At 43.5% G+C, this 27,395-nt stretch overlaps 1 protein-coding gene across 9 annotated transcripts in view; it reads right to left on the bottom strand.

Annotated features, from left to right (window-relative positions):
- The window catches only part of FOXN3 (forkhead box N3), a 169,798-nt gene that overhangs the window by 109,398 nt on the left and 33,005 nt on the right, over positions 1-27,395 (bottom strand). For 6 of the 9 annotated variants that reach the window (XM_039712432.1, XM_039712436.1, XM_039712439.1 and 3 more), the window contains exons 2-3: positions 25,459-25,694; positions 22,934-23,490 (exon numbers count right to left, since the gene is read on the bottom strand). In XM_039712432.1, the coding sequence (XP_039568366.1) occupies positions 22,934-23,476 (543 nt within the window). In that variant the 5' untranslated portion in view covers positions 23,477-23,490; positions 25,459-25,694. Of the gene's footprint in view, positions 1-22,933; positions 23,491-24,816; positions 24,894-25,458; positions 25,695-27,395 lie in introns of all 9 variants that reach the window. The other 3 variants (XM_039712433.1, XM_039712435.1, XM_039712434.1) reach the window with 2 other exon arrangements.

Genomic DNA, 27,395 nt, shown 5'->3' with positions numbered 1-27,395 from the left:
AGTGGAGAGATTACTGGGTATTAAAGGTTCTTAATTTAAAGAAATATTTATCCTGAGCTCATTGTGTCCAGGTGTGCTGCAACAGCAGGCTTGAAGCAACCTTTCACACAGATTTGTCACTGTGCTTATCCATGGGAATGCCCAACAGCCTCTACAGGTCCAACTGTTCAATATGATCACAGAAGGGTTTCTACAGGAGCAAAAAGAATTGTAGGGCAGAACTATGCATCTCACCACCGAATTTAAAACAACTGTTTGAGTAACTACATCCAAGACCAGAATCTGAAAAACATAATTGTTTTAGACCAGAAACACACTTCTCAACTTCTATGACTGCACCACATCTAATGTAGCAGCACAAAGCCATCAGCCACCTTGCTGACACTGTTGTCACTGTTGACTGCTCACACCTGTGCAGGAAGCCTCTGGAGGTGGTGAGAGCACAGCCAAGGCTGTCAGGCAGCGAGGACCTGCAAAAGCACCCAAGAGAACAAGTCATGATGGAAGAGTCTTATTATCCATAAAAGAGCAGGGTACTTCACTCGCCACCTGACACTGCAGTCACGCAGAAGACAGAGCAATTCTGGAAACTGTGACAAAAACAAGTTTCTGGTTGGTTCCCAGGAACAGCAAACTATCATCAGGAATTCCTCCTAAACACAAATTCCCTTTTTCTCGTCCTATGAAAAAATATATTTAACAAGAAAAGTGAGGTATTTTCATGAGGAAATTGAGAAGCAATTGAGAAGAAAGAAGGCAAGTAAAATACTTTCCGAGTTGCACCTTATGACACCCTGTCTTCACCTCTGAAGTGCATCAAGAGGAACACAATAATCACTCCAAAATCCACCTCAGGAGAGAATGACTTGCTTAAATAACTTTCTTGTACTAAGCAAAGAAACCTGCCAAGTGACTTCAAAGCCATCCCACAATAAAACACAGATTACACATACTTCACTAAATATACCTCTGCCCTTGAAGGTTTGCAAACGTTGTGCTGGCACTACAGCAAAGAAGTGGTTCATGACTGCAAAATCCACCAAGACTAGAAAATGCAAGCCTGTTATGACCACTGATGCTGTGTTGAATCAGCACTATGACAGCAAGGGCAGAGATGTTTTACAATATCCAAGGGGAGAGAACCTGGCAACCAGGAACAATGCTCAAAGGCCAGCTCTATACCATTCACTTGCAGACACTGGTGAAAAGAACACTCCTTATTTTTTTGTTTTTCAGTTCAACTACTCATCCCTCATGTTAGTATCGTGCTCCTCCAAATGAAGGGTATCGCTCCTAAAACAGAACCAACTCAGAACTAGTCCCTTCATTTACATGAGGCAGAATTAACATACTAGTATCAAAACTTGGGAAATATATTACATGACAAATTTTAAACTATTTGCCTGGCAAGCACTCAGGAAGATTTAAGATCAGATGCCAAAGTTGGTCTGCTGGTGTGTTTAACACTCTACTGCTTATCTTTACTCATTGGTATTTCAAGTTATCAAAAAAGTAATAAGGTTGCTTGCTCTCATCTCCTACACAGATTCTCCCATTTTAAGTAGGTTTTTTTATGGGTGGTGCCACAGACAATACTAAAACTTTATCATCTATAATAGCTTGCCTATAAGTTGCATATGAGTCTGGGGGGTTCTCTAGTTACTCCTTTTTATAAACAATTGAAATTATTTGCAGAAACAAACAAAGCATTGAATCATCTGAGGTCAGCTAAGTTTTTTCTGGGATTTTTTTTGTTATTGTTTGGTTTAGGTTTTGTTTGGGTTTTTTTGTTTGTTTGGGTTTTGTTGGGGTGGGTTTTTTTGTGTTTTCTTTTTTTTTTTATTAAGAAGTACAACAGTTAAGGAATTCTGAAAGAAAGAAAAACAAAGCCACTGCCAGCGATTCCTATTATTACAAAACGCATTCCTCAGATTCACTGCGATCTTACATAAAAATTACAAATAACTATTCATACAGTTTAAGGGCAGATTTTCTTCATTCTCTTTTAACATTTCTAGCACAGACCAGTGAAATTCTCTACGTCCAGCTTTAAAGAATAGCACTATAGACCATGACTGCATTTTAGTGACAGTGACAACTGCTTACTAAGCTTTTAATTTTTGTAAAAATCCCCTGACCTACGAACTTAAGAGAAGTAGAAATTTCCCCTGCTCTTCTAAGGAAATTCTGGCAATGTTAGGCAAGAGCTTGACACTAAGCTGAAGTAAATCTGAAGTAGTATCTGCATGCATCATAACAAAACCCTCACAAACACTTCTGCACGTTTTCAACCTTTCCTCAGTAAAGCAGCAGTCACAGCTCAGCTCAAGCACAAAGGTGAAGAAGCGTGACAAGAAGAGACTAGCTAAAACACAATTACATGACCATAAACATATGCTCATCTAATGCATGAAATTAAAGTTTTGATTTGAAAGCTTGCTGGTGTACAGTGTTCAACCCCAGTAAGCCAGTTGGATCAAAAAATCGTCAGCATTCCTCAAGAAAACAAAAGGTTGGGGCTTTTTAAATCTTGTTTTGCTCCAAGTAAAAACATCCATTACTTCAGATCATTCAAGTTTGAAGTCCTTGTTTTCACACTCATCTCTTGGTATTTTAGCTCACTTGCTCAGTGAGCTACCCCAGACACCAACCCAGCCATCAACCCTTTATTCCCCTGATTTGACTTTATGAAAGCAGCCTGGTTCTTCCCCAGGTGATGCAGCCACCTCCATGCCTCTGCTGTTCTTCCAGTCAAAAAATGAGCACTGTCTTTCTGACTGGCGAGGCTGGGTGGGTATATTACTTCCCTAAGAAGAGAAGTATGGTTAGAGAGGAAAAGGACTACTTTGTCTCAAAATGAAATAAAACAAAAAGGAAGCCAAGCATACAAATAAACAATGACAAAGGAATAAAGAGGCTAGATCAGCACGGAAAAGTAACAGCTGACAAAAGGGAAGGCTCTGGTATTCCATAGTCAAAAATATTCCACCTATTTCAGAGGCAAGATGCAGCACAACACCCTTCAACACAAGAAAGTGCTACCAAAATGCACACTGTCCAGTGGTCTTCCAACATTAAAGGAGTTCAAGTCTCCCCAGCACAAGACATATCGGAAGTTCTCTCTGTACCACTGGGCTTGTATGTGTTATCAGAGTGAAAGGCCCTGCCCTCTGCAGCAGTGCCTTCTGAGCTGCCACCCCCCAAACCTGCCGAGAGCCCCATTAGTAGCATCAGGCACAGAGCCTGTGGCCTTGTCTCTCTGCCACAGGGAGAGCAAAGAAACAGCGGGCGTGGGACTGACTGCTTTTGGGGTTTGCACGAATGAAGGCATTCACAGGCTTTTAAGCTATTTTTTTCGTCAGCACTTCCCCTCCTGTGAACAGAGAAGTTAGGGATGTCTTCTAGTGCACGACCTAGACACCCAGCAAGTCTGAGCTGCAGCCAATACTGCCAACCCAAAGCATGTCTCCAGAGTCCAGGTTCCTGATCCTGCAAGGAGCACTTTAACACCAGGTCTGGAATGATTCTCTACCATTATTTCAGTCATGGCAACCCACTGCCCATGGGCACAGCTGGTCCACTGCTCCTACAGCACACCACCATGTGTCCATTAGTACAGGTGAGCTTGCACAAAATGACTGCTAACAGCCAGCAGTGGATCTCCTACACCACATTAGCTTCCCACTGCTCTTATCATAAAACAATTCCTCCAACAGGCTCAGGAAGTGTTGCACTACGTTACTCAACTCCAAGAGTTGTATTTAGCTTGTTAGATATCTCCTTGTTGAGTTTATACGAGAACCACCCTATAAAGCTATTAGGCTGCCACACAGTAACCCTGCAAACAGCTGAAGAAAGCAGCGTCATTAAGCGCCCTTAAACAATGCCTGCCTCCTATACAGAGTTGATGTTGTTTCATGCCAGTACCTAGCAACCCCAGACATTGCCCAAAGTCTCCCCAGGCTAGGCAAAGACCAGGTGCTGAAGAAGACGGGCTGAGACACCGCAAGGGAGGAACGAAGTGTAAGATAAAACAGGTGCAGGGAGACTGGGCTGGGAAAGCAGGAGAGCCCAGAAGACAAGCCTGTCATTGTGACTGGCCATCACAGGCATACTGAGGGAGACTGGGCAGCAAGTAGTGTTAATAACGCTGCTTCAGCCTACAGAATTTCTGTGTATACATGGAAAGGGTAATTATCCCTACACTACTGAAAAGAAAATTGAGAAGATACAGAAAAAAAGGAATAAAAAAAGAAGTCCTCAAGGTCACCTATAAAAATCATGGCAGAAAGGGAAAAAACTCTCCAGACTACAGACCAGTAGTCCATTTAGCAGGGTGCACTAATTTAATATTAGAGGTGCACTCACTTAAATACCCACGGGTTATCCATGCCCTTCATATTATCTACAATTGGAAACTGCCTTTTCTTACAAATGTATAGTTACATCATATATAAGAACATAGGGACAATTTTAAAACACAACCCTTCACTAAACAGATATTAAAAAAATTATTCAACACTTGTATCTGTATTAAAGGTTTACAGGCCACTTTTTGCCTACTGTTGTATTAATGACGAAATAAGCCAGAGAGTGAATTTCCAGGGGAAGGGGTTAACAGCTAGCAGAAATATGTGAGAGGGAGTAGGTTGTACTAAATCCATTATCCATGACAAATAAAAATAGAAATAAGGAAGACCTGACAAAAGCTAATGGATTTCCACCATTTCCCTCATAACTGTTTATTTAATGTACGATTTTTCCTTGCTTAGTGTTTAATATTAGTTTGCACGATGCATGGAGGAGAAAAAACAGGCACTTCGATAAATCATTTGAGAGGTTCCCTGGATGTGGGGTTTCCAAGTGTTCCTGGGTTATTTACAGAAACAAAGCTGTGCTCCATCCCAAGCCCCACTCAGCTGCCTCAACAGATCCCTGTCACCTCCAGCAGGCACACGCTGAAGAATAACCATCCTCCTGCAACACAGACCTCAGTGCTACCCACATCCATCAACACACACATTCCTCTGGCTACTTACATACACATTCTACTCTGCCCATTTCTATGCTAGGTTTAGAGATAACTATTTTTTATATCTTCCTCTTTCCTCCTCCTCTTTCTCATGGCTGAATGAAACCCCAGAAAGCAAAACAAAACACCTCGCCATGCTGCAAACATCCTCCAAAATGAAGCAACTAATGACTGCAGTGAAGTTTTCATCTCGTTCACACAGCCCAAATCAGCATAAACTAGTCAGGGCAGGGCCTGGGTTCAGGAGCCTCAACAGCCCAAATGTTATAACCCAAAACCTCATGGATCCAAAAAAAATCTGGTACTTCACCACGACGTGGCATTTTTGCAAGCAGCACACACAAATCCTCCTTCCACTTAAACACCAGGTACCACCACAAGCCTCTGGAGAAATACCTCCTAAATTAAACAGTAAGATCAATGGCTCTGCAATGACAACAAACCAGGGAAAGACCAGCTTAGCTCTAGGAGCAAACTAGCCTCCTGTGGGGAGGTCAAAATCCAGCAGCTACAGTACACACACTCCCTCTTAGACACTGGGCACCCTGGTGGGACCACAACTGCCGTGCCTGTGGGAAAGGGCTTTCCTCACCTAGTGGGATTTGACATCTTATTTTTAATGTAACGCAAACTGAGCAAGAAATCTCACCTGAGAGGCACACCATTGAAACCTACACACAGCCAGAGAGCAGCAATCCCTCACCATCTGCAGAGTCAGAGCACTATCACCTATGGCAATAACCTCTTCCTGCATCTTCTGGAGTGCTGGCCATAAAAGTCTTCTGGGGAGAGTCAAAAACACACCTCAAGTGCACCAGAGCCTTCCAACATAGGGAGGCTCCTATTTCAAGATGGCAAGGAAATTACATATGCAAGCAGAGACAGGGAGCTTGCTGCTAAGGCACCTACTTGTATCCACTGACTGCCATGTCACAGGTCACTACAAGCACCCTCTCCCAGTCCTAGCTGTACCTGTGGCCTCCTCTGGCAGCAGTGAGTGAGTGCACAAAGCTTCTTCCCACACCAGCCCCAGCCCACGGATGGCTGGAGATAGCCAGGGCCACGGCATCACCACAAGCACAAAGAGGAGACCACTGTGGCGTGTGGGTTAAACACAGCACTCCCACCCTGGCAGCAAGCACAGCCCCCTCACCCTCCCTGGAAGAACAGGGCACCAGCCCCCACTGTGCCACAGCTAGGGAACCTGCACCCAGCCCCAGAGATGAGCAGCCTACCACAAGTCAGGGAGGGAGAAACAGGTGAGAAAGAAAGCTACACTGTCAGATCTCATCCAAATCATCCTCAAGGTGAAATAAGCTAAAAAGAACCATGTAGGAACTTTTTGTTGTGGGAGCCACTACTTCAGATGTATCTTCTCCCACTTTAAGTCTGCTGCAGAAGCAAAGCTTGTAAAAAGAAGCTAAGCAAGAAGATGAATTTGCTTAGTCTTCAAAGTTTAATTCACAGTAAGCTCCATTAAAACTGTAAGAACACTCCCTTTAATATTTATCTCCACACAGCCATCTCAAATATAGACTTCACAACTATAGGATTTCTTTGTCTTGGGTTTTTAGGTGGCTGCATTTTTGCAAGCATGGCTACACAGAGGTTGCAACTGCTAAAATACTGTAAGTGGCAGACACAACAAAGCTTGTCATGGAAAATTCTGCAGCATGAGCCACTGAATCAAGTGTATTTTAGACTGGATAATCAGCTTCCCTGAGCACCTCCATCACTAAAACAGATTTGAAATTGTGCAGATAGTTTATTATTAAACACAGCAAAGTGACTATATTAGAGAAATTATATCTGAACTCACTGGTGTGCAAAAAAGGAATATTGCAATCTACAGTTTTTCCAAGGAAGCTAGCAAGTCCCTAATCAAAACCTACATCTTGGCAAGAATAGAATTCACAGGTTTATTCATGTTATTTCCTGGGCAGACTAGTTCTACATTAGCAGAGCATTAATCAAAGTCTAAATACTTAACCAAATTCCGACTCAATATAAATTATTCTTCTGTTTAAAAGTCTACCTCATTTTTCCAGATGCCATTCCAAATCCCACAAAGATTTTGCTATTTCATAGAAACGGTAAAGAAAAAGTGAGTTTCCTCAAATTCACGGGAGACAATCAAAAGGCCTATGACAGAGGCAGCAGCAGAGAGCCAGCCTGCAAACTCACTGAAACAGACCCAGCAGAAATAGAAATGTCCCTCTTCAGGGCATTCTAAGCTGGTGGCAAACAGGATGTGAGCATCAGTCACTGTGTGCAGATAAGAGGTTATTCAGAATAGCAAGTTCAGGCACAGACTGGGTCTTTTACCCAGTAAGGAAAGAGTGGGAGGAAGCAGGGGGTAAAAAACAGCTTTCAACCCACACACCACAGCCCTGCCTATTTGGGTTTTCCCTGGCTTCTTTTTAACTGAATTATCTCACGAGCCGTCATTTTTCATTTTCAGGTACGATGTTCACAGGACGCCCCCATGAAACAGGAAACCCGTGTGTGTTTGTAGCGTATTGAAAGAAGAAATGACAGGCTCCTCAGAAAAAGGAGACACTGGACAACCTCAGCAGCACCAGGAGCCCTGAGAAGAGGACTGGCGCACTTGCTGAAGACACACCATCTACAGAAAGAAGGATTGATGCTTGGCTTGAACAGAATGTGGAAAGAAATAGAGTTTGGAGTAGGGGAGGGGAAAAGAAATTGGATGGAGTCTAGAAGCTTCTAGAAAAAAGCTGTGTAACTTCTAGATGGGGCTAAGTCACCATCTTCAACCTCCAACTCCTCAGTGTTTACTAGGAAGCTATTACTCATTCCGATCATTGCATACAAAAAGGCTGCTGATCAATATTGCACAAGAGTGGTAAGTGATCAGTGATTAAACATCAGTGTATGAATTTATCTGACTTAACATGCCTGGAGTGGAAAGAAACAGGGAGAAACAATTTCTGAGCAGACTCCAGTGATGAAAATCGACAACTTGTCCAACATCAGACGATGAGGAGCTCAGAAGTAACACGGAAGAGAAGGCATATGATATTCTCAGAAGGTTAAAAAGCTGTTTTCCTCCAAATTATTCATGATCAAATACGCCTTTGAACAGATCTACCATCTAAGGGAAAAGAAAATCTCATTTAGGGATGCCAAAGCAAAGCTATTTTGATGACACAGGTGTCATGCAACCAGGCCTGCTGTGACCTGAGTCACTGCTCCAGGTCTCCTGTGATCTTTTACTTGATCAGTTTCACACAGGAAGCCTTCATATCTGACACACCAAAAATAGCATCCGGTGTACGAATGAAAACCCTGCTTCAAAAAAGGGCTGCTACTTTTTTTCTTTTTCAAAATACAAATGTGCTTTCAGTACAGTGCAAGGACGACTGAAAGCACCTGTCCCTGCATTCCTCAGACAGACGCTTATGACCAGTTACATTCAGAGATGATGCAGGTAGGAATAAAAAGAGAACTAAGGTGTGTGTGGGGGGGAAAGCAAAAAAACTGCTATTGGAATTGAACAGCTGAAAGTGAAAAGCAAGCAAAAATAACATACAAATACCCCTATAGAGAAAAATGCATAGCTAGAAAATGAAGTCCAAACTGCTGAAGGCCCTACCTAAAGGTTGAACAAAAAGGAAGGGATGAATGCCTTATACTGACTCCATTCATCCTACCAATATGGAGACACTTAAACAGCAGTCATTTTACCTTTCAGAGCTGCATCATGTACCAAACCCTGATGAAAACCAGTAATTAACTTTTGAGGATGCTGGTGCTGTAAAAACTCAGCATTGCTTGCCCCTGCAAGAGGAAGCCAGTTACACCAACTCCAAGCATCAGCCTATAAAAAGGGCTGGCTGCTCTTCACAGTTGCATCCAATGACCACGGATGCTGAATCTGCACTGTATTGTGAAGGACTTCTGTAATTACTGTGTTTTTCTTGCAAAATACTTTCTCCAGCAATACTAAACATACCACTAACAGAAGAGTTTGAAGGAAACTTGACAGATGATAGCTTTATTGCAACCTCCAGAATCTGGGTTTAATGTTCCTGATTCATAGCATTTTTATAGCATGTTGGTATTCTAGATGTTTCTATTAGAAAGTCACAAGACGGTGCAAAATCATGGAGGTGGGGATGGGGGCAAATGAAAAAACCTTTCCAGTTGCCTTTGCTTCTATAAAAGACCTTATAAAAGTTCTTAAAGGCTCTAAAATAAAGCACACAGCTCCTCCCCTCACTGTTGTAAATGACAACGTGATTTTAAAGCCAATTTCATAATTTTTAAGATACAAACCTCTGTATAAATAGCCTCCCACACCACTCTTATCATATCCATTCGTATTATTACACAAAAACACCCTTAGATGGTAACATTACTTGGTCTAACTTCAAAGCCATGCAACAAAACCAGAAAATTTATTTGAGCAATTGCAAAATTCTGTTCCTTTCTAAACAAAAACATGTCTTGGTATGCACTGCAAGAAGTCCAAAGCTACACATGGCATGGACTGAAAAGCTGTTAAAACCACTCTAAAACTGTTTCAATTTTTCACCAGATTCAAGAGGAATCAACATGTCGTCGAAACACACAAAAAAGGCAAGTTCACTGAAGAAGCAAAATCTTCCCCTTTTAAATGTGTGTCTAAATTAAAGATTCAAAGTGCCAATCCAACAAATTTGCAAACCTTGTTTTATAAATAGCAAGGGGAATAAATATAAGATGATGTGGCACACAAGTGGATAACTCTACCATAATTAAGGCACGGACTCTTGTCCTATCAACCCAACCCAGCCAAATGCATTTTTGGCACACTAGATACTGCTGGAGGGTGAGTGCAACTTGAGTGCTGGTAAAAGAGCAGAAGGTAATTAGAAAAAGTGGTTAGATCATAAGAATATTTACTTTGAAACTAAAATAATGTAAGTATTTTAGCTGGCAGGAGGAAGATATTTTCCTAGTCACATAAGAAAAGCATGAAAAAGCAAAACCTTTCCAAAATTTCACTGCTACAAATTGAAATCAAAGCTTTCTAAATGAAAACTTTACTTTTTTTTTTAACAAGAATGACTGAAAAACTTGTCTCTTAATGGAAAGGGTCATAATTACATTTCTGCTTTCCCAAATTCAAAATTAGTCAGCTCTAAAACCTAACAGTAAATGACACATCAAAGCACACTTGCTAAGCCAAGAACAAGGAACTTTATTCCTCTGAACAAATGCAGCACTGCCCAAGAGGCAGTGAAATATTACAGGTGTTTTAGCAAAACATGAAACAACAAAAAATCAGACAAAGTGGAGGTGTTTTACTGAATTTTAAGAGATGGTTCAGGTTAGTTAAGACTCTTAATTTAGAGTCATCCGATTAGAGTAACTGGTAAGCAGGAGTGGCAACACACCTTTCCCAAGGAAATGTTGTGGAGATTAGCTCAGGTAGTTAGAACACAGTACTACTAATAATGCCAGGGTTGCAAGTTTGATCCCTTTCTGGGCCATCCACTTAAGAACTGGACTTGAAAGTATTTGTGCATCCCTTCCAACACAGAATATTCTGTGGTTTAAGATGTACCACTATGACAGCATCTTGTTTTCCTGGCACAGAGACACAAGCAGACAGAAAGCTCTATCTGACAATCCAATTTTTGCTCCCATTTTACCTTAAAAGTGTTTGGATGATTTAAAAAAGAGTGTGATTCTGTAATGCTTCTTATGTATAAAAAGTATTTATACATGCATATACAGATAGATGAAAAAAATAATTTAAGCAGAAAAGGAAGGTACATCATAAACAATAAAATTGCATTTGCCTCAAGAGCTGGGAGCTAGCACAGGAGTAAATCTTCTGTGCAATTTGTCTCTGTGACAGCGTCTTTCCTCTTTCTCTGCCATGCAGCCACAAGTCTAGAAAGTATTACATATCAATATAAAATTGTAAACCAAACCTACACTCTTTTATAAAAGCAAGGTCTGTATATTTAACCCTGAGCATTGAAGGGGGAAACCTTCATCTGTATAGAAGAAGGGTAAGAGAGAGAAAACACAAATCAATTAGTGTAATGAGCAATTACATAAAAACAAATGCATTACATTAATTGCCAAAACAGGAAAAAACATTCTGGACAAGTCCATCCTACTCCTTCAAAGCAAACCATGAGAAAGTACAAATACCAGCATTTGTCTAATTCTCAGCTATCTCAGCCACATCCTGACTCTCCAACTTCCCATCTCTCCCAACTGAAAATCTGCACTTTCCATGCACACCATGCATTCCTTCTTACTTCAGCTATGCAGAAAAGCCAGCAAACTACTTACACCATTGTATGAGAAAAAGGTTTTTAACCCAGAGGATGGCTGAGCACTGGAGCAGGCTCCCCAGGGAAGTGGTCACAGCACCAGCCTGAAGAGTTGAAGAAGTGTCTGGACAATACTCTCTGGCACACAGTGTGATTCTTGGGGTGTCCCATGCAGGGCCAGGAGCTGGACTCAATGATCCCCTAACTCAGGATGTTCCATGATTCTATGATTCTATTAATGTGCAGCCCCTTAGTCTTCAAGTACTTCAGGAAGAGTGGAATTATGTAAGAATCATATCATTATTTCCAGTTGAATTTATTTATAAGTATTATGTCTGAAGGGAATTCCTGCAGAACTGAGTATCTTTTGACCCACAGTATTCTCTCAAAGCCCAAGTATAACTGTAGCTCCATATACACCAGCAGCAGGCAGTTCTTAAAACCTGTCAAACATTCTCTCCAAAAGCCTTCAAAGTGCTCCCAGGAGCGGTGATGCTCTCTGGAAATGCAGTGATTCTGGGTTTTTCTGGGGCTTGAGAAGGCTGCAACCAGGCACTGCAAAGCAATGGTACACAGGAGAATCTTTCTAATACAGCTTTTCCTGCATGGCAAGGACTTTAGTTCTAAAGATGAAGATCTTGTCCTTGCAAGGTCTATTTAGTTCTTCTTAACTATTTCAAGAGAACTAATTGCAAAAGTGCTACATTTATTACATTCTGAATCACTAAACCTTAACAGTGATGTTTAACATCCCTCCTGCTAATGTAAAACCAAAACATTTCATGAATGATTTCCTTATTTTTACTGAAATATGCAGAACCTGCAAGATGTGTGTTCCCACTCTCCACGCTAAAAGGTGAGGAAAAGAGATAAAAATATTTAAATGAAAGCTTGAGATAAGGTATCCCAGCAATTAACCCTAGAGTCTTGCATTAACCCCCACAGTCCCTGCAAGATGCACTGTAGACACCTTTTTTCAACTGTAAACTCAGAAATATATTCATAATAGTTGCTTCATCTTAGTGAGTACCTTCCCCTAAGTAGGCAGCTGTGGGATCTTATAAACATAGCTCTGGAACACAGGCTAATTTTCTGCTTAAAGCTTGAATGACTGAATTCTCCATTCAACTGGATTCTCTTATGCAAAATTCCATCAATAAGTTTCTGCTCCACGTACTGCCACAGACAATTCTCCATGCCATTGAGACTTCCCTGTACAGAAGCCTGTTCATTCCTCTGCTTACCAACAGTCATCTTTCAGCAAGTTACACTGGTGCTTCAAAATCCTGAGAGCTCTCAGCTAGTGGTAAATTGCTACTCTTCACTGCTGCAATGAAATATAGCAATTCAGCATGCCATAGATAGTGTTGTGGTATCTTAAGTCACTGGCTAAGGGCAGCAATTTGGCTTCTTTTCTACTGCAACAAGGAAAAACCCACTCACATTTAAGATTCTTAAACCACAAATTCCTACACTAGTTCCCAATTTTTCCATAAGAGCCTGACTGGAATGCGAACAACTCAACAGAAATAAAGTAATTTAACTAATAAAATTAATTTAATTAATAAAATTAATTAAAACATACTGTCTCAACAATTATTATTATTATGGATAACTAAGCAGGATCCAGAGGCATCGTTTATGGCCACAACAGCTACTTTCCACAGCTCTCAGTCACAATTCTGTAGTTGATACTCAAAAGAGTAAATCAAAACTAGCTTTTCTGAATTCAGGAGTCCAAATTGGTGGGAAAACAGGAAAAAAAACAAAAACAACCAAGTAATGTTTCAGGCTAAAAAGGGCCAACAGTGACCCAAAAAAAATTGAGGAGGAAAAAAAGCTGTATGCCAAAGCAGGAAGGTCACTCACTCCCTTTCTTTCCCTCCCCTGTTGCTTATCTTACGTGACCTCTATCACTGATGATTTTGACACCACTTACAGCGACAAGAAATTCAGGAGTCTTTAAAAGCCAGTTTTGTTGCCAGCATGTAGATAAACTTTGCCAGCATCAAGACTCTTATAAATGTGCTTACTCTCCAGAAAGGATAACCACTGTTTTATTGCCATTGCAATAAATGGCCAGACATGGCAGTGATGATGAGCATGTGTGAGTGCACTACCCCAGCTACCAAAGAACTCAGCAGCTCCAGCCACCTGATCACTGAAATCCAAAGGCTGCAGGCTAAGAGGAATCATGGATATGATGGCATGGCAGAGCCAAAGTATTCTATGCTCTCTTGTGTAATTAAAGGTACAAATTGCTGTGGGCTTCAGTCCTGGACACTGATTTTGCCCCAAGTGAAAACATCTCAGGAAGCTCTTGCTAAAAGCACCACACCTGAGGAAGGTGTTTCTTGCCCCCATCCATGAGGCCAGTTAGTCCCAGGGCAGCCAGACTGCTGAAACTGTCCACAGGACCACTCTCCAACAGCAACATGCCTGGTCCTCCAAATATCTGCTTTTGCCCACACCATTAAAGAAAGCATATGGTATTACTTCTGTGCCTGAATTCTTCCAAGCCAGAGAAAAGACAAACAGGAATTAAGTCAAAAAATCTAAGCTACAAGACTGAAAAAACCATTGTAGCACATATTCGGGATCCACTTCACCTTTAAGGATGTCAGAGCTCAAGTGTCAAGGACAGGGACTCATAATTGCACCTGAACCAACCACCCATGTTTCTCTGCTGTTTGTCAGTGAAGCACTGCCAGACAATCAATTTTGGCAATTCCTCTCTTCCCCAGCCCACGCATAATAATTTCTCATCTCTGGAGCTGAGAGGGTATCCTGCTTTAAGCCAGCTCTGAGGTACTGAAGGTGAGGAGTGGTTGGGGAAGGGACTTTAAGTGGGAGTTAGACTGAATGACAGATGTTTGGAAACTAAACAGCTTTTTCCTTGAGACCAAAATTTAACTACTGAGTCATAACAAGCCAGTTGTCACTACTAAAGAAAGCAAAATCTCACTGTTTCTAAACTACTTATATACTGACAAACTAAAAGTATCACCAAAAAAATGAACTTTCCTCAGTATCTTCCTTTACCTAGAAGACCTTTACCAGACTTGTACTGATTAAAAATACCAGACTACGTATCAAAAGATAAAAGCAAATTACTTAGAGATAAAAAGCTTTATTAGCTTAAAAATACATATAAGCATGGGCCACGTCTTTCCCTAGGTGCTTGCTAAGCAAAACTTAACCAGAGGCAGCCACGTGGGGCTTTTTATTAAACAAATCTGTGTTCACCAAAGTAACTAAAGAGAATCATAGAAGAGTTAGGTTTGGAAGAGACCTCAGAGATCATCTAGTTCCAATTCAGCCACCACTGCAGCAATGCCATCCACCAGACCAAGTTGCTTCAAGCTGCATCCAGCCTGGCCTTGAACACTTCCAGAGATGTGGTACCCACAGCTCCTCTGGCACTGGCAACCTTTGCCAGTGCCTCACCACCCTCACAGCAAAGAATTTCTTTCAGACATGTCATCTAAATTTCTTCACTTAAAACTGTTCCCCCTTGCCTGTCACTCTCTGCCTGTATAAAAAGTCCCTTTCTTTCTTTCTAAGTACCCTTTAAGTAATGGAAGGCAGCAGTGAGGTCTTCCTGTAGCCTCTCTTCTCCAGGCTGAACAATCCCAGCTCTCTCAGCCTGTCCTCGTGAGACATTCTTCGGCCCTCTGATCATCTTTGGCCCTCCTCCAGACCCTTTTCAGCAGGTCCATGTCCTTCCTTTCCTGGGGACCCCAGAGCTGGATGCAGCACTGCAGGTGGGGTCCCACAAAAGCAGAGGAGAGGGGCACAATTCCCTCCTGTGCCCTGCTGTCCTCGCTGCTTTGGATACAGCCCAGCAGAGAGTTGACATTCTGGCCTGCAAGCACTCATTGCTGGTGCATGTCCAGCTCTTCATGAGAACCCCACATCCTTCTCTGCAGGGCTGCTCTCAATGACCTCATCTCCCAGTCTGTGCTCGTAACTGGGATTGCCCCGACCCAGATGGAGCACCTTGCACTTGGACTTTTTGAGCTTCATGACATACTGCTTTGTTATAGCTACATGCACTGCTTGCACCATGACCTCATCTAGCAAGTCTGCCCAGTCCTGCAATGACAGAAGTCAACTAACTTTTATATGCTAACCCACCACTGCTCAACATACACATGACAACCAGCTAAATTAAAAACAGTCACACACAGTCCCTTCTTCATAAGGATTTTGGCTTATGTTATTCTATACCATTCATTTGTGTTAACTAGATTCATGAAGATACAGCAATTAGCTGAAAATAACACAGAATGAGCAGGTATAAGCAACTTTCAGACCGCTGCCCAGACCCTGCCAGGCCAGTCGTGTGAATGACTCTACCAGAAATATTATCATGCTGCAGGACTGAATTAAGGTTCAGTGGGGACACAGTAACTGCCTGAATCCAGAGCAAAGAAAGGTAGCTCCTTCAGCAGCTCAAAGGCTGCTTCAGGCTGCCTGAACAGTATCCTCAACTCCTCAATTATTTTCAACTGCTTCAACTGTTATGACCAAGATTTTCAATTTTTTTTTTCTTAAGGTTTTCACCAAGGAAAACAGCCACACAGCACAATTTGCTGGGCACTTTCAGACAATGCAAAACACTTCCCTTTTAGAGAAGGAAGGAGGAAGTCTAAGGGACACATATTAAAATGGATCCTTTGATGTTTTGCTGAAGAGCTAAAGTGCAAGAAGAAGTGCATACACTCAGCCACACCAGCAAGCCCAGCTCATCTCTGATGTTCAGCTACAGCTGGAGTTAGTACAGCCAGCATCGTGGGCGTGGTGCTCAGGGGCATGCCTTACCACATTCACTAATGGACATGTCAAAGTGCTCCTGTGTGCCCACATCCCTCAGCCCATCATCAGAGAGGTCTCCTGTGCTCAACCAGAGTGAAGCTCCAAGATCTGAGCTTCCTTTGCTGGCAGTGACAAGGGCACTTCATTATCGCTCTGACAACTGGGAAGAAACACAGGAGGTGATGAGGATGTAATGACAGCAGCATGGGAAAAGTCTGACAATTGATTTTATAGACATCCTTTCCTCTTCCATAACAGCTTTTCAGAGGATGCACAGCACAGGTCCACATAGAGCCACTTCTACTGCCAAAATTAAGAACCTTGGGCAACAGAAACAAATCTTGAAAAAACACACATGCGGACACATCCTGGTGCAGTTTTTGTTCAACCATTTCACCCATGTCTTATGGGCCCAATCCAGCACCAAGCATGTATCTGACCGAACATACAAGCAGCCCCACTGGCTCAAGTGCAGCCTCTGCTCTCAAAGGTGAGAGCCTCCTTCACCCCTTCCCTTCCCCATCTTCTCCTGCTGTCACCAGGTCAGCGCTGAGCTGGCTGGAAGCCGCAGGGACAGCTTCATGCCAGATTAAACAGAGCTGAGCCTACAGCCTGTGCTGACACTGGTGTTCCTCTGACCACAGTAACCATGAACTAAACAGGGAGCTGAAAATGAATCCAGCTAAATTAGCCCGATGAAAAATAACCCAAATGAAAATCATACAAAGAGTTTTCAGCCTGCTCATTGCATAGTGATAGATGTGCCAAGTCTGAGCTGAAGAGGAGCTTACAATACAGCTCTAGATCAATTCCACCTCCCAGGAAAGGGAACAGGCAGTCAGGTTCAGCAGGGTTTGTGCATGAGAATGGCACAACCCAGACTCTGATCACTTCAAATCTGCTGTAAAACACCAAGAAGAGTCACTTGAACAGCAAACAGCACAGTCCTGCTCCTAAGGGGAAACTAAAACAAACACCTCCAGCAGAAGAAAGCGGCCCTTTGCAGTTAAACTTCTGTTCACATTTATCTTTACCTTGGGGCAGGGACTACACCCATTACCCCACCAAGCATCATGCAGCTGCCAGCCCTTCTTCTGTAAGGAATGGCTTGTCTCAGCAATCCCAACTGGCAATGCCCAGCCTCCTCATCACCTCTATTCCCCATGTCATGTTGGCACAACTGTCACCTGGACTGTAACCTGAACTGGGGACTTAAGCTGAAAAGCAACACAGGAATTAAAAGAAGAGTGAAAGACAAATCCAGCCAGATCAGTTGTGTGTCACAGAAACACAAAAGTTCACGTGCCAGGAAGTGACAGAGCAAACAGTCAGAAGCAAGGGAGTGCAAACACAGCTGGGAAATGGACTCACCACAGCCCAAGCCCAACGGGTAAAGAGCAGCTCGCTCCTGATTTTCTACACTCTTTCAGTGCTGCTTAACAGACTTTGGATCATCTTTGCTGTGTGTGAGGAACACAGACAGGGCCCCTTACTCCAGTTTATTTAACCTAAGTGGCCAATCTCCTCTGGCAGGTCAATGGCCTGTCACTGTGCAACCAACACCTCAGTTACGCAGCAGGGCACCTGCCTGCAGGCTACCTTAACTGAGAGCAAGATAACACAAATACCTAAGATATAAGGCTCAGGAGTCCCTGGATATTGACAGCTCTCCTGTCATTACTTGAAAAGAACTGCTTGTGCTTCGTACAGCTCTAAAACAGTTAATTCAGGCAGATTCCTGTGCAAAGAGTTAGCTCTGATGTTAAGTCAAGCAGCTGGAAGCCAGTGAAATGAAGAGTGTTATTTCCATGCACAGCTTTAGGAAATCTATTATTTAAATATTCTGTATAATTCTCAGGTTTGCAATTCAAAAATAAAACCAAAAGGGTTCAAGAAAAGTTCTCAATAAATTGTCTAATATCTTGGAACTCCATTTACAGTATGGTTCTAGAGACTTTTATGATTTTTCTAGTAAGAGACACCCTTGTTTCTCCGCACAGAAATTTGAGGAGAAAATTTCTGATATTAAATAGCTTTTTTTTATGACAGAAAAAAATAGAAAAAAATGCATTTCAAGTTAAACTAGACAAATTCCAGTTTAAAACCACAAAATATCCTTTTAATAATTAAATTAACAGTTGCACCAGCCTATTTAGGAAATTAACTTTTTTATGGAGTCCATATCACATGAAGCCTTTAACATGAATCTGAGGGGTTGTTTTGTTGGATTTGATTTTTGGTATTTTTTCACTTTAGCTTCCCCAGATGTTATAAATGCAGTGAAATTCTGACAGTTCTGTTATTTGGATCAGTCTAGGTGACAGCATTAAAAACAGAGATTATTTTCTATCCCCAGTGTGAAACTGAACTTTCACAGGAAACCTCAGCGACACTAAAAGAGGGAGGACAGGGTCTGTCTCCCTCACCCCCATGCATATGCAGATTGGATCAAAAGATTCTAACAAAGAACAAGCAGGGTCCTTTTCCTCTCACTCCAGCTAGCACTGATCTTTCGACAGGATTTTAGCTGTCAAAAGTGCAGATATTATCACCTCAGAGGAGAGACATTTGCAGGAGGCACTCCTGAAAAGTCTCCCGTGCCCAAAGGGTTCCCATGGCTGCTGTCGAGATGCCCTGGCAGAGCGCTTATGGGAGACAGTGCCTTAGACAGGACAAGTTGGACATCAGCTCTTGCAAAGCTCAAGGACCACTCAGGAGTCCTCAGATCTCAGAGCCTGCTCCAGACAGAGGAGGAGCCTGGCTGGATCTCCGTGACCCAGTTATGGACCACGTACTTCTAAGAATAACTTCCACATCAAGCGAGGAGAATTTTCTCCTCCCATCCCCATAAACATATCCTTTACCCTCATTACATTTTTATTAACACATCCCTCAGCATAAGTGCCAAATAAACCTTTCAGATACTTTAATTTCTTCAGCATGCACACAGCATGTGCATGTTTCCCTATCTCAGACAATGCAGAGCAGACACAAAGAGGATAGGATAGATGCCCAAAGAAGCAGAGACCAGGGGAAAAAACACAGCATAGCAGAGAGACGCATGGGGACAAAAGCTCCAACCTTTATAACCCTGGGCTGTTCACTGAGACAAAAATACTGCAGCGAAACCAGCGAGGTCAAACATCATTTCCCCTCATCTGATAACGATGACTGAGGAAGTTTGAATTCATAAAAGGCACACGCACATCACACACCCTGGAAAGACAATCCTACCAGCCTTTGTTCAAAGCAGGAATCTCTATAAGAATAAATCAGATTTTCAAGGGAGGCAGAAATAGGGCTTGTAACAAAATTTTTCAGCCTCCCCTTAGCTCAAACAGCACTAGTGGGCATAGCTATAATCACAGCAAACCTACATAATGGGTCTGAACTAGCTTAGCCCTTTCCCTGCAAGCAGAGAAGCTGCCACATCAGTAACTCCGTTGCTAGGGCAACTGCTTACTTTCCATATCAACTGCAAACTCGTTGCTATGGAGACACATATACAAGAAAAATTCCTCTCTATAGCCAAGGACCAGATGGTAGGGAAGTCATGGACTAACGGGCTGTACTAAGTGGGACACAGACTACAGGACATTTAGATCTGTACGTTCACAATAGGATTAATCTGAACAAGTGAATTCACAGGTCTGGCAGTATAAACAAAGCCAGGGAACTCCATATCTACTCCCCATCATGTGATAACTTTATACTCTGGCCAACTATTATTAAACTGCTGAGCTCAATGCAAAGAGGTTTGTACAATCAAGGGCTCAGCATTTTCCCTTCTTTAGCCCAGCTCTCTGTCTCGATCCAGATCAGCCTCATCACAGTTCCATGAACAGCCAGGCTTTCGGTTTGCCAGGTAAGCCTGATGGCACTGCAGCTGATGTGGAATAGCAGCAATGTGAAAACAAATCCTCTCTTCCAAATTCCGCACCAGACCTAAAAGCACCAGGACAGGGCAAGTCAAAAAAAAAAAGTGATGAATCCTGTTCTTTTTTTTCCCTCTCTCCATTACAATGATCTCACATCAGGAAATTCAAGCATTCATATGCAGGCAGAAAAAGCTGCAGACTACTAGATTCATATTTAGCCCCATGAATATAAACTAGTGGAACTCAAGATTGAGAAAACTACTATGCAGACGGAGTTCAGAAAAGAATTAAGTGTTCAGCAGAACTTTTTTTAGAAAAATGATTACTGAAAGGCTATGTAAACAAACACTGGAAAGCATAACTATGAGAGGAAAAGCTTCTAGCTCTTCACAATGTGTCAACGCACATCAACCAGCAAATGCCTGCAATTCCCAGCAGTAACTCCTTCCCCCCATACTGTACATGTTTCAGAGCCCATCTTGTTAGCATTCCATAACATGCCATTTGCTAAATGCTGCTTTTTTTCCATGTAAAACCAGTAAAACAGGCAGACCCCAAGCCTGCAATTTGCAAAAACTGTCTGCAAAGGATAAAATTATTCCTTACAGATGAAAGCTCCCACTTCCCTTGCCCCAAGCCCCACACCAAAACCAGAGAACCCTTTAGATGGACACCTTCCTTCTGAACAGCAGAGATGTTTGCTGCAAGACACTGAATCAAGCCCAAGTGTGTATGCACACATACACGAAGGTATTTTCAAAGCCATCAGTTGACATTTACTGCTTTCCAAGTCCGCAATTAGCTGTCAAGCACCTGATTCAGCAACTCTGACCCAGGGCCAATTCTGCACTCAGGACTCTGTCTGCCACATCCCTTGGCCAGGACACAACAAAAATCCCATCAGGGGAATGACCTGCTGTGGTGCATTTTACCTTTGAGATTCCCTTTTCATTCACCTTAAAGCTGGCTACCTGCAGTTATTAGCATCTTCAGGAAGTAGAAAAAATTCTTTCTCAAAATCTGTGATTTTCCTGAAATTAATAAAACTCCACCTCGTGATTCATACAAGCAAGGCCTCCCACCACACCTTGTTGTCTAGCTCTGTAACCATGGCTGTAATCACAAATTTGAGACTTGGGTGACCAGTCATGCATTGTGCTGTGCCACGTCCCCACGGAGCAGCAGTGCAGCGTGGCATTGGTCAGAGGAGCTCAGTGCATGGCCGGATATTTGACAGATAGACATGAAGACAAGTTCCTCATAGGAAGGAAGCTGAAATCTAAATAGTCAACTTGTAAACAGAGGAAGAGGGTCAGAACAAAACAGAAATGGCTGAGTTAAACACATGCCTTGCCAGTTACCATATTTTGGTGGGTTTTTTTAATGCATCTTATGAAGATTTCTTACAGTCTGGAACAGGGTCACAAAAGTCTGTTGTGGCATTGTTATTACAGTCTTCCAAACCAGAATTTAAGACTCTGGCTTACACAAAACAAGATCCAGTCTCAAAATAGATTTTTTTTATCTCACACATGAGATTTCACAGCAATTAATTGATAAAAATACAAATATACAGTCTGTGATAAGCAATACGGGGACAGTGGATTCTAGGTAAAAATACTTTTTAAAAAGAAAGGAAAGAAAGACAGACATGTCAACCTTTTCAAAATGAAAGCTCTGTAGAAAAGAAAGTTAACTCATCTAAAATGAAAAGTTGCTAGTTTAGGACAGTGTATGACTTTTTCTCTAGAGTTACTTGAGCTTCTATTCCAGAGCTTTGAAGTTAAATTGCACACAAAATAGGGAGAACAGCACCACCAAGAGAAGTCTAGTTTCAGGGTAACAAGTTACAAGACAATCACAGCATTTAACTCACTGAAATACAAAAGCTGAGTGCATCTATTGTTTCTGCCAGGGGAAAGTGTTCACTTTCTGATCTTCAGCCAATTTTAGAGACAGACCGTGAGTGACGTGATTTTACCTGCTATTTAGTTCCCTAACCTGTGAGAAGGCCTCTGAAATTAATCTGCAAGCTGGTATTTTTAACAGTATACTCGTACTTTGCCAAAGATTCATCCAGTCCACTGCTTGTTGAGAAGGTCCCCTTTGGAAACTGATTCCTGCTCCCAGGCAGACTGACAGAGTAGAAGCTATGCAGGGGACTGCCCCCACCACTCTGCTCCCTTTCCCACTCCCTTGCACACAGCTTCTTCCTGCAGACACTGCTGGGGAATCAGCAGTGAATCCAGGAGACAACAACTGAGATCTGAAAGCAAAGATGTGCTCCCAGGGCTTCTGCTCTGCACCAGCTGCACAAGTTACACGAGCCCAAGGAATGCCAGAAATTTTGGCGAATGGTAACCTTCACCTTTGATGCCAGACCTGATTCTGCTCTTTGAAGAGTTTCTCTAAAACTCACGTGAAAGAAAGCTTCATCACCATTACACTCCTTGTATAAAAGAAAGAAAAGTTTTTTTGGATTACAACACAGACCAGGGCAATAGCAATGGACTCTTACATAAGGCATACCCTTTCACTATACATTTGTATAAGCCAAGAACAGCAAGCAGCCTATTTATAACATGATTACATTCATCTAGTATAGCTGGAAACCATTACCACAGCATGATAGCTAAAAACAATATTTAACCACTATGCATGAAGACACCAGCTGGGGGGAAAAGACACACACACACACACACCCCAAACACTTTCTTACAGATGTCTAGACAATGAATTTAATAAAATCAGAATGAGCAATGCAAAAGAAATGCTAGCTCTCTGAACTTAATCAACTACATTACCAGGCACAGGGTTGCACATTCTATACTTCACTGTTAAGGACATATTCTGGGATTAGCAGGTGAATATTTTCAGAGCCAGAGAGGTTCCCATAGTTCCAAACTCACCTGACTTCGGTCTTTGTCCACTTTCTTAAAACACTTATTCAAGGACAGATTATGTCTCACAGAATTTTTCCATCCAGTGGGTGCATTTGCAAAATACGGAAAGTGTTCCAAAATCCAGTTGTATATATCCTTTACAGGCAGTCTTTTGGTTGGCGAATCCTCAATGGCCATAAATATGAGGCAGCTAAAGGAATAAGGAGGTTTGCAGTTGGGGTTCTGCTTGGCATCATAGGGCATGTCAGAGTGGGCAGGGGACGGCGGCGTGTCATCACCGATGTCCTGAACAGGGCTAACGCTCCTTAACACCGAGTCCCCAAAGCTTTTCAGCAAGTTCTTGCTCTCATGTAGCCAGTTCAAATTAGTTAATTCTTCATCTTCCATGGCCCCTTTATCTAATCTGATGGCAGGCAAAGAGAAATCTAGGTCCTCGTCATCATGAAGTGCCTTTGATAAATCGCTATCTTGATAACGCTGGCTCAATCCACTGGGAACGCTAATTCCTGAGCCCTCTGGCTTCTTACTGGGAGGCATGACTGGACCCATTTAGACAGCAGCTCCTGGGAGAGTGAATCCAAAGAAAAGGGAGAAAGAGAGAAAAGTTAGCTCATAAAAAGTTCCTGTGTAACAATTTGACAGCTTTTCCCTAACCGGTCACTTGGCCATTTGCCATCAGTATTAAACATAACAGTTTCATGTAATACTCATCCACAACCGTTGATAAAATTATCTAAAGTCAGTACAAGGGAAGAAATTTAAATTGATGGAATAAAATGATAATCCAGATACACCTCAGCTCTGCATGCACATGAAGCCCCACAGAGGAAATTCCAAACCATGTCTTTTTAAAGAAGAAGCGGTGTTTTCAAACCACTGAATACCCCAATTGTATCACTTTAATAAGGATGTGAATTAAAAAAATAATAAGAGTGACTTATGGCCAGTTGCTTCAGATTAATTTCAGCTGTTTCATATTGGAGGACAATACGACAGCACCATGATTAAAATCACGCTGGCTAAAGGCATAGGCAGACAAACATCCATACTGACTTGGATGTACCAAAACAGAAACGAGAGCAGAACTTCAGAACCAGCAAGGTCAGGAGAAAGTAGGAGGGAAAGCAACACCCGGTAGTTTTGGGCCCAGGGCCAAAAAATGGGGAAGCAAGTGCCAGAGCAACAGAGCACTTTAAAAATGTATGTAAACAGAGAAGATTTTAACATAAGCTGAACTTATTTCAAACACAGCAGAAAACAAGAGTCAGAAAGACCGCTGTGATGCTCAGCAATGGCTGTGTGAGGTGGGGTGAGCTGCTGAGTATGGCACCAGCAGGCCCAGGGGGACACCTGTGAGCACGAATACTTGGAATGTCCTGAGCACTTCCGAAGCAAAGTGAAACTGGGCCCCTGCCCAATTCAAGAGAAGTAGACGAGCCCAACAATTCTGCCTCAGAAGCAGGAGACAGGCTCCCTTAGCTTCTACAAACAGTCAAACTGCCAGGAATTAGCTCTGGAGATGTGAACAGAAGTGGAACAAAAACTGGACGGAGTTAATAACAGCATTTAAATGGACGAAACGTTCTGCACAAACACTGAACAAGAACAAAATGATTCCCTGTACCTAAAACATAACCCCAGCAGTACCTGAAGTCATGCAGTCACAGAGTCAATACTGTAAATGAAAGGCAAAAAAAGCTACAGGTCACAACAGAATGAACAATCTGTCTGCAGGGACAAATAGAGCAACACAGCCATTATGGGAAAGAGAAATAATGGACTTTAATTTTGCTGTCATAAATGGGCAAAACCAAAAACTTTTAAGTTCTTTGTGTCTTTCTATAAAGAAGTTACAAGAAAGGAGATTATTTACTAAAAATGAAACACACCGAACTTTTCTGCACGGAAGCACATCAATAGACTCAATATCTTCAGTGAAAATGCGCAGTTTTACATGAGTAAGTATCTGGAAAAGGAAAAAATACCGAGGCAGATGTAAACACCAGGAGGCCAAATTTGCGTCGGCCCCACTTCCTAGTTTTCAAAACTGCATCCAGCGCAACCAGAGGTAAACAAGGGAATCGCCGGCGTCCAGGGGCACCGGCATCGCCTACCTAAGCCGCACACTTAACTTTGACTCCAAATGGAAGTTCCGTCCCACGAGCTTCTAAACAGGAAAATTATATGATGGCTGACAGTAAAGTAATTTAATTGCACTGTTGCTATGACAACACGCTGCTCTCTTTCTGTTTAATTTCCTTATTTGCCAGTATCCTCCCAAAGGGCCGTATCACTTCATGATATTTTCCCCTGTCTCTCTCTCCCCGCTCCAGGCAGCGGGGGTGACCGGGCGGCCGCGGCCCCGCGGAGCCCCCTCGGGCCGGCACGGAGAGCCGGCAGGGAAGTCCGGCGGCGCCCGGGGCGCGGGGCCGGGCCGAGCCGGGCGGGACTGCACCGCGCCGCTGCCCGCGGCCGGCCCGCTCCGCCCCGCGCAACCCCCGCCAACAGCAGCAACAACAACAGCAACTTACCTGGCGGGGGGCGGCGGTTTCACCGCGGTCCCTTCATGGCAGTGGCACAAAGTTTCATCTGACGGAGCCGGGCATGGCGCGCCCCCGCCTCAGCCCGAGCCCCGGGGGTGCCGCGGGGGTCCCGGCGCACGGGGCTCCGCCGCCTGCATGGGGCCCGGCTGCCCCGCGCCCGCCCCGTGCTCCCGACGGGCAGCGGTCCGCCTCGGTGCGAGCCCGAGAGCGAGAAATTGTTTCCACTGCAAACAAAAAAGGCGACACATGACCACGGAGGGAGGGGAGAGAGGGAAAACGTGGGCTGGGCCAGCCGCGACGGGAGAAGCCGCGGAAGGGAGGGCCGCCGGCGGTGGGGGAGGGCGGCGGTTCCTGCCGGCCGGCGGCGGGGACCCGGCCGTGCCCCCGCGCTCGGGAAGTCCCGGTGCGCAGGGAACCGGCAGCCGCGGCGCTCCCACTTGTGCGAGTCCCCTTTCCCCCCGCCCGGCCAGACCGACCCCGGCTGAACCGCGGCGTACACCGAGGGCACCGACGAGCCCCGGCAGCCCATGGCTTCGCATAGCGGAGCCCTGCTTCTACCTCTCCCGCAAGAGAGCGGGGGAGGCATCTTTCAGCACCCTGCCGGTGGGCAGGTGATTCCTGCCGAAAACGGGCGAGCCTGCGGGCCCGGCGGCGCACACGGTCCTGCAGTGCAGGCAGGCACCTGCCCCGCGGCGCGAGCGGGCAGCCACGGGCGCGCGGTCCCGCCCGGCGGCTCCGCTGCTGCCTCCGGGCGTCGGGAAACTACGGCCACTGCCGCGGTGCGCGGTGCACAGCCAAGAACCGTGCTGCAGAAATCTGCAGGAACTGCCGACGGAAAGGGGGGGATATTTCCTGAAGGAAATCTGCTCTAAAACAAGGCTTGGCTCAATTAGGAAATATGGTGCATTTTCTCCTCTGCTATCATACCCTGACATAAGTAGCATTAACGTGAGTAAAAACCCCTTGCCATCAGTTGAATTAATTGAAGGGAACTAACTTGATTTAAAAATAAAGAAGTTGCCCAGTCTAGACAGCACTAGCTGAACATATAGTCTCCTATACATTACATGCCAGATCTCAAGTAGCTTCAGTGATTTGCAGCACAAAATTAAAGTATGGCTGTCTACCCACAAAACAAGTACATGGAACTGTTTCATAGCCGGTCCACAAAAATCAAACATCTTCCACTCTGGGTAAACAACGCTTGCAGATCTAGCATACTATAAAATAAATTCTCCTTTCACTACAGAAAATGCCTGCTGCAGAAATGTATAAACATTATCACTTAAGTCAGAAATACAGGCATCCTCCTCGGTGAAGTCCTCCCCGGACATAGAAATTGTCACTAAGCTAGGAAGGAAAACACTTTAGCTGTTTTATTTAGAAAAGTTAGAACAGCTGCCTCAAGACCTTTAGGGAATTCTGCATTATTTCCCAATGGATGGGTAACCTCCTTTAATCTCTTTAACACTCATGAAATTCCCAGTTTTAGATAAGAGTAGCAAGCACCTCATTCTCAAAGTGCAGGGATAAGATGCATTTCATTGATTCTCTGGAACTAGAAATTCCTGTCATAACTAGCTAAGACTTCTTTTGCCCATAGCTTTCCCTCTCCTACCCAGTGAACTGCTATTTCACATTCTTGCATATTTTCAAGAAGACACACCAGCAGCTGAATTGCAGAATGGGAAGAATACCTATCAGGCAGCAGAGTATCATCATTACCCACTGGCAATCCTGCCCTGTGACTCCACCAGCCCTAACATCCAACAGGCAGCAAGACCATTCGTTTATGCAGTTCTTCTCTCACGGCCGTTTGGTTTCAAACCCAAACTAAATTATCAAGTCATAACTCCACCCACCTGAATTTACTCCAAATGCTTCAGACATTTTTCTGAGTGAATCAACATGCCTCTCTATTGGCA

Source organism: Passer montanus, unplaced genomic scaffold, assembly GCF_014805655.1.
Source record: "Passer montanus isolate IOZ18808 unplaced genomic scaffold, ASM1480565v1 scaffold27, whole genome shotgun sequence".
Lineage (NCBI taxonomy): Eukaryota > Metazoa > Chordata > Aves > Passeriformes > Passeridae > Passer > Passer montanus.
The sequence above is the reverse complement of the archived record's forward strand: the minus strand, read 5'-3'. Positions and strand labels throughout refer to the sequence as shown.